At 39.4% G+C, this 7238-nt stretch overlaps 2 protein-coding genes and 1 long non-coding RNA gene across 3 annotated transcripts; 1 reads left to right on the forward strand and 2 right to left on the reverse strand.

The window, feature by feature from the left end:
* The first annotated feature begins 232 nt into the window (after positions 1 to 232).
* On the forward strand, positions 233 to 1673 carry LOC110273831 (protein FAR-RED IMPAIRED RESPONSE 1-like). Its single transcript, XM_052252031.1, has 3 exons — positions 233 to 1081; positions 1235 to 1421; positions 1482 to 1673. The coding sequence occupies exons 1-3, from the start codon at positions 399 to 401 to the stop codon at positions 1671 to 1673; spliced, it is 1062 nt and encodes a 353-aa protein (XP_052107991.1). The 5' UTR covers positions 233 to 398.
* Positions 1674 to 3590: 1917 nt separating this feature from the next.
* Positions 3591 to 4076, reverse strand: LOC107457684 (uncharacterized). Its single transcript, XR_008001579.1, has 3 exons — positions 3973 to 4076; positions 3725 to 3837; positions 3591 to 3653 (listed from the first exon to the last, which is right to left on the reverse strand). It is a non-coding gene; the product is annotated as an uncharacterized LOC107457684 (long non-coding RNA).
* A 60-nt stretch (positions 4077 to 4136) lies between these two features.
* LOC110273640 (uncharacterized) lies at positions 4137 to 6958 on the reverse strand. The gene is made up of 13 exons (XM_052252032.1): positions 6915 to 6958; positions 6637 to 6714; positions 6484 to 6549; positions 6335 to 6403; positions 6185 to 6259; positions 6058 to 6111; positions 5820 to 5906; positions 5527 to 5592; positions 5345 to 5443; positions 5176 to 5241; positions 4614 to 5097; positions 4198 to 4326; positions 4137 to 4145 (listed from the first exon to the last, which is right to left on the reverse strand). Exons 2-13 carry the CDS (start codon positions 6711 to 6713, stop codon positions 4137 to 4139), a joined length of 1281 nt encoding a protein of 426 aa, XP_052107992.1. The 5' UTR covers position 6714; positions 6915 to 6958.
* Between the last annotated feature and the right edge of the window lie 280 nt (positions 6959 to 7238).

The raw sequence follows: 7238 nt of genomic DNA on the forward strand, positions 1-7238 counted from the left end.
GCTGAACATTGTTTAATTACCTGGAATTTATAGCAGATGCTCGGGTGTAGATCAATTCTTCTTTGGGTGTATTTTAGCTATAAGTGTGGGTGTATATACACTTTACTGGTTTTTTGTTATTTTTAATTGAGTTGTTGTTGTTCAGTTGTATTATATGTATTATATTAGACATGATTGTGTGTGTTTTTAGTTTTTGAGATGGTGTATTCTGCAGTCTGTGTATTCACAGTTTTTGGCTTTAAAGGTCATTCTGTGGTTGAGTTGTTTCGGTTCGGGTGTATCATATAAGACATGATTGGGTGTATTTTGTATCATATCTATGGGTGTATTCACAGTTCTGATGGTTTATTGTGCAGCCTCTCTCTGTTGTTGATGACGAGCTTGTTCCGAAGGTTGGAATGACCTTTAGGACCCTTGAAGATGCCGGAAAATTTTACAGGGACTATGCCAAGGCTGCAGGTTTCTCTACAAGAGTTCGGTGCACAAATAGGAAGGGAAACGAGATTAAGAATCAACTGATTACATGTAGCAGAGAGGGAAAATGGAAATCTAAAATATCTCCAACCGAGAAGACCAATCCGACAGCCGGTTTAAACTGTCCTGCAAGAATTTATATACACACATTGAAGGATGTCGGTGCTTGGATCATTTCAAAGGTTGTGCTGGATCATTCACACCCCTGCTGTCCAAGCAAAGCAGAGATGCTCAAACAGCACAGGGAACTAAGCATGTCCATTCGTCGTACGATAGAGAATAACGACGAGGCCGGTATCAGACCAAGCAAAACCTACCAATCATTTGTTGCGGCTGCCGGGGGTCACCGCGAGTTAAATTTTATCGAAAAGGACGTGAGGAATTACATTACCAGGGAAGTGCGGAATGTTTCCGAACAAGAAGATGCAAAGGAATTCGGGAAATATTTCTTAAGAATGAAAGAGAAGAATCCGAATTTCTTTTTTGAGCTCGAACTCGAGGAGGATCAATCGATTAAGCTGGCCTTTTGGGCCGACGCAAGAAGCAGAGCGGCCTGTGAGTATTTCGGAGACGTCATTTCATTCGACACCACCTACAATACAAACAGGTAACAAACTGTCCCTTTTTATGATGCTAAATTAATTTATTTTTATGAATCCGCGGCAGAGGTGTATATTGGCCGTTTCATTGGGTGTATTCTAAGCATTTGTTGGGGTGTACCTAATGATTTTGCATTCTGGACCATGGCAATTCGTTTCAGGTATAATTTGGTCTGTGGTTCTTTTGTCGGGGTGAATCACCACGGCCAGTCAACACTTCTCGGATGCTCTTTGATGAAGAACGAAGAAATTGAATCATTCAAATGGTTATTTCAATGCTGGCTTCGTTGCATGGGAGGAAACGCTCCGAAAGGTTTTCTCACCGATCAGTGCGCATCAATGAAAAGGGCTTTAGAGGCCTGTATGCCAACAACAGTTCACCGTTGGTGTATTTGGCACATCATGAAGAAGATTCCAAGCAAATTAAACGGGTACAAGGCACACGCCGATATCGAACAACAAATGAGCCATGTTGTTTGGAACTCTCACAGCAAAGACTCGTTCGATAGGAATTGGAACGATTTTCTGGTGAATTTTGGTCTTGCCGACAACAAGTGGCTCTTAGGTAATGTGTTTTTAAATTCTGCAGCAGAGGTGTAAATTGTACTGTCTCTCGGGTGTATTTTACTGTGTGTGTTTGGGTGTATTATGCAGATCTGTACGAAGACCGTCACATATGGGTTCCTGTTTATCTGGACCACCACTTCTGGGCAGGGATGAGAAGCACACAAAGGAGCGAGAGCATGCATTCATTTTTTAACAAGTACATCACCCGGAACAGCTCGCTCATTCAGTTCGTCAAACAGTACGATAATTTCCTCGGAAGTAGGGAGCAAGCAGAGAGAGAATCAGATGCTGCAGATTTTCATACGGTCATACCATGTGCAACCAAATCCCCCATCGAAACTCAGTTTCAAGATGCGTACACCCAGGCAAAGTTTAGGGAAGTCCAAGCCCAATTCAGAGGAAAGGCAAATTGCATCACCAGATTAAAGAATTCTGCTCTAGGCTATTCAGTATACGAAGTCGGAGAACAAGTTTCCAGCTCAATATTGGACAAGTTCGCGGTTACCTACGACTCAGTTGCAGCCGAGGTAAAATGCCAATGCTTATTATTCGAGTCGAGAGGGATACTGTGCCGTCACGCACTAAGCGTGTTAAGCTTCGAACAAGTTAGCCAAGTGTCCCCTAGGTACATACTGGAACGATGGAGCAAGAAGGTAAAGAGGCGACACACACACATCAAGAGCAGCCACGACGAGCCACTAATTGAGCCAAGAAGCAAGAGGTTCGACCAACTTGTTTTCCGTTCGCAAAATATTTGCGAATTTGCCTCCGAATCAGAGGAGCTGACTGCAATTCTGCACCGTGCGTACGATAACGTCATGGCCGAGATGGAAGCAGTAAAAGCCAAAAGGAAGGGGACATCCTCTTTATCGCACGAAGACGCCAACTTGGAATCCGTTAATGAGCTTCAAAGCCCGCCAAGGATTCGAACAAGAGGACGTCCAAAAAACAGGCTAGGTTCAAAGCTCGAGAAACAGATTGCAAATGCCACAAAGAAGAAGAAGACGAAAGTTTTAAGCGAGGTAAATGTAATGTTCTTTAAATTTGTGGCGATTGAGTTTATTTTTCTCGTTAATAGTTTAGCTAATGTGTGAGTGTTATATTCAGATAAACCTGTTTGATGCTGCATCAGCGGTGCATTCAAGTAGCAGCCAATACCAGGGACAAGTTATAAATTATCAGTTCAGGGTACCAGCAGCAGGGGATAACTCTTTGGGTGTATAGTTATAGGGAGTATGTGTGTAAAATCCCTGTTACCTTTGGGTGTATTTTTGTTAATAGACAATTTATATATAGAGAGATATATAGATACATATAGAACAAGAGCTGTAAAAATTCACAGGTTATGGGGGTATATTTCAGTTGATGTTTTTTTTTCATATTTTAGTAGATGTAATTCATTCATTTTGAATACAGCACAGACAATTGGGTGTATATTTTTACTCAACCTCGGGTGTATTATTATACTAGTGTTGGGTGTAACAATTTATAACATGCGTATGCTTTGATTTTTTGCTTTATGTTTTACCACCTGTAATACAGTTTTTGAATACATCACAGACAGTTTAGCAGCACAGATATTTTAACTATGGGAAAAAATATACATGGAAAAAATATATATACATCACAAACATTTACATCATTTGTTCAATTTACAAACTACCCAGTTTCTATATCCTCAGAATTAATCTGACAAAACGGACTTAATAATACAGAGGATGGCTTCGACAGCCTTATACCACTACTCTCTCTGATTGCCTGATCTCTCTGTCTATTCAACTCACTGAATAGTATCCGGGAAGCATATTCCACTCTGTAGTGGTCCACCTCCTCCTACAATTAAAAAGTATGTTATGTTTAAACAGAAATATTAATTCAGTAAAGTAATACAGAGTTATATACTTCTAAAGACAGTTACCTGTGTCCAGTTATCCCATTCATACTTCCCCTTTTTTAATGTTTTCCGGCTCTATTAACTCATGCCACTTCATTACGTAAATAGCGCAGTCATAGCTGAATATCGAAGAAAAAAAATTACAAATCTCATTTAGGAAAGTTTAAGGTTCAGAGTCACAAATCTGTACCTTGTTTTTTGGCCTGAAATTTTAACATATGGCGCTTTAATTTCCTTCTCCTTCTCGCCTTTCTCGAGAGGTTTCCCGCCGGCATATGCTATCAATCTTGAAAATACATATCCCTTAAATACCAAAACAAGTCAGTAATACACCCGAATCAATTGACAAGACACACCCAACTTAATATGGAATATACACCCAACTCAAATTTCAAAATAGACCTATCTATTAAAGTAAAGAAGACAGAGGCAACTTACAGTGAATTTATTAATTTCCTTTCTCTCAGGGCTTGGAGCTTTTTTGTGTAGCGGGTCAAGTATTTGACATTTCCGCGTTCTTGTATTTATTAGCCACAACCACCAATGTCCCGAGTGGCAAACAAGAGCAAAAATCTGAAGGATTGCCAGATTTCAACAGTCTGTTATTTTATCTGGCATATAAGTAAGTAAGCGTACTAACAAATTTACGAAACAAAAACTTACATATGGATGCGAACTTAATTTTCTTCTATCTATGAAGGGAATGAAATTGGGGTAGGCTTCCACGCTGAATTCCTTGTTTGTTTTCGGAGATATGAATTCCCCCTTTGGGTGATCCGAAAGTGCCATGCTCTGCAAGAATTGCAATACAAGAAATGAAAACATGAACATAAGCAACTTACACCCAATCTAAGCTAAAAAAATACACCCAAACCCATTCATAAAATACACCCAAAGTTCGTAGAAGTAACACTTACCACAATATCTGGGGGGAGACAGTATATTTGTGCATGAAACCTCTTTTCCTTTTTCTGGTTTAGGATGAGGCAGATGGCAGATACAACCTAGAAATCAATTTTAAATTATTAAACATTGCAGTTGACTTTGGTGAAAAAACATTAATGTTAGTCTAAAATTACCTGACTTTCTATATCACTGTTTGCCTCGAGGGATGCAAGGTGCGTTCTCATCAAAATGTACTGTCCTTGGCCAGTCAGAGTGCATATCTCCTCAAACTCGTTAGTATTGCCCTTTGCATCCTCCTTCACTCTCGTCCCCCAGATGTAGCACTTTTCTTTCATATCATCCGGAAATTGATTTGTTCCCCCCGGTGTTTCAATCTTAGCAGAACTTTGTCCCCCAGTCTCCCTCCGAATTTGCGGACTTTCGTCTTTTCCCTTTGACGTACTGCTTGCTAACTTTTGGACCAAACTGTCCAATTGTTCCAGCATAGTTGCAGCTTCTGGAGATTTTTCCCTTTCTGTCTCCTGCGTCGACGCCCCCTCCTGGCTTGAATCTGTCAATCCAAGGCTGAATGATGGCATCGGCAGATCTGTTTTAGGAACATAGCTTGCTGTCCGTGCCATCATCAACAGGGCAGCAGCTTCCTCGGCGTCTGGATGACTGCATCATTATGTATAAGAAAGAGAGTAAGAATATACAGATGACAAGCAAAGATTGATTCTAGTCTAATTAACTTACATTTTTGTTGGAGCTGGGGGAAGCTTGGGTGTTGTTTCTTGATGTTGTTTGGGGGTTTCAGGAGTGCTGCACAGTTCCACAAAATCGATCAGGAAGAGTATACACCCAAACTCATAGCAAATATACACCCAAACCCTAAATAAATATACACCCAATACTATTTTCTTACGTTTCTCTAGCCCCTTCAATCTGTAGCATAGGGGTTGGTTCGGAATCTGTCTCAGTGGTTGTTTGCTGGGATGGCGGCACAAAAAATTGGATCGGGACTCTAAACAAGAATAAAAATGAAAGGTTAACAACGTATTTGAAAATAATAAGGTTATAAGGTTGAAATATTCTTGGATAACTCACATTGCAAGCGCTTCCGACGGCGTTTGTTCCCTAACAACCATCACATTCGAATCATCCAGAGTCAACCTAAAATACACCCAAAGAAGGTCAACAAATACACCCGAACAATTCAAAAAGAAGACGGACTTTGTTTTTTGAGAACTTACATACTTGCAGTTTTTGCTTTTTTTTGCTGCCTTTTTTTTCTTGAATAAAATAATAAAGGGCTTTTTTTTCTAAAAAAAATATATACAGAATTAGAAGTAGAAGTTATTAGAAGAAGAAAAGTAACGGTTATTTGAAAGAGAAATTACATGCTCTGAGATGGCTGGTTTACACTGCTCTGTTCTGTGCGTCTCTGAGAGGAAGTATCATCACTTCCCAAGTTGACAGCCGGTAGTCTAAACAGATTTCATGTTATTCAAAACAAATATACATCCAACTTAGTTATAAAGATACACCCAACTTGATGCACAGAATACACCTATATTGTTTCACAGAATTCATCCAAATCACGATAACAAGAATTTATTAAATAATAAAGCTTCTTACGTTTCAGAGGACACATAGCGACCTTCTGTCGATCGCAGGTCAGCCTGGTTGTCCCTGCGAAACAAGATACAATTATTAGCAAACAAAAGACACCAAAATCTCAAATACACAGCCCAGCAAGACATACCCCTCTGCAGCAGATTTACGAACGTTTTCCCCTAGCCATTCATCGAGTTCGTCACTCGATATTTCATATGTCTCACTACATTCATAAAATAAGACGTTAACAAAGATAATTACGATGATAGACCGTAGGATAGTTTACGAGGTACTGTACCCGTCAAAGTATTGATCTTCTTCAGGAGGTGAATCCTCCACAACTACTTTTTTCTTTTTTTGTGGTGTTCTGGGTGGAAAAAAAAAACAATACCAATCAGAAATAAAAAATTAATTTTATCACAGAATATTAATGAAAGAAGTGCTTACTCTTTTGGAGTTGTTTTTGTTTCTTTCTTTTCCTTCTCCTTCTCCGCAGGAGATGATTCTTCGCTCCTATAAGTCAATAAAAGACACCTCAGTTAATACACGAAATCTTTATAACGAAGCCAAAAGAAAGGAGTAATAATTTCAGGACATTACTCGTCACTTGATTCAGATTCAGATTCTGAATCAGAATCTGACTCCTCTTCCTTCTGCTTTCTTTTTCTTGAGTCCATTCTACAGTCAAACAATCATCATTTTCAACATATTAAAAATACACCCAATTCAATTCACGAGACACACCCAACTGAGTATACAATATACACCCAACGCAGCAAACGAAACACACCCTGCTTAATAAACTACATACACCCAACGTGGACAAACAAAATACACCCAAACCCATTAAGGAAATTACACCCAAGTATGGTACTTACTTTTTCCCCTTTTTGCCGGGGTGTTTAATTCCCGAATCCTCCGAGTCTTCTTGACCTCAGACTCAGAGGTAGAAGTGTCACTCTCGGTAGTTTCTGTCTCCGAAGACGATGTTGAGCTCGCCTTCCTTTTTTTGTTTTTTTTATTTCCTGTTCTTTTTGTTTTTTTTCTTTTTTTCTCATTTTTTCTTTTGTCTCTGCCAAATTCAGAATCCCCTGAAACATGAGATATTTTAGTTAGCACCATTCGGGTAAATAAAGTACACCAACTTATTATGATTACTCACCAAAGTTTCCTCTCTCTCTTCATTCATTCTTTTCACCAAC

This window comes from Arachis duranensis, chromosome 7 (genome assembly GCF_000817695.3).
Source record: "Arachis duranensis cultivar V14167 chromosome 7, aradu.V14167.gnm2.J7QH, whole genome shotgun sequence".
Classification (NCBI taxonomy): domain Eukaryota; kingdom Viridiplantae; phylum Streptophyta; class Magnoliopsida; order Fabales; family Fabaceae; genus Arachis; species Arachis duranensis.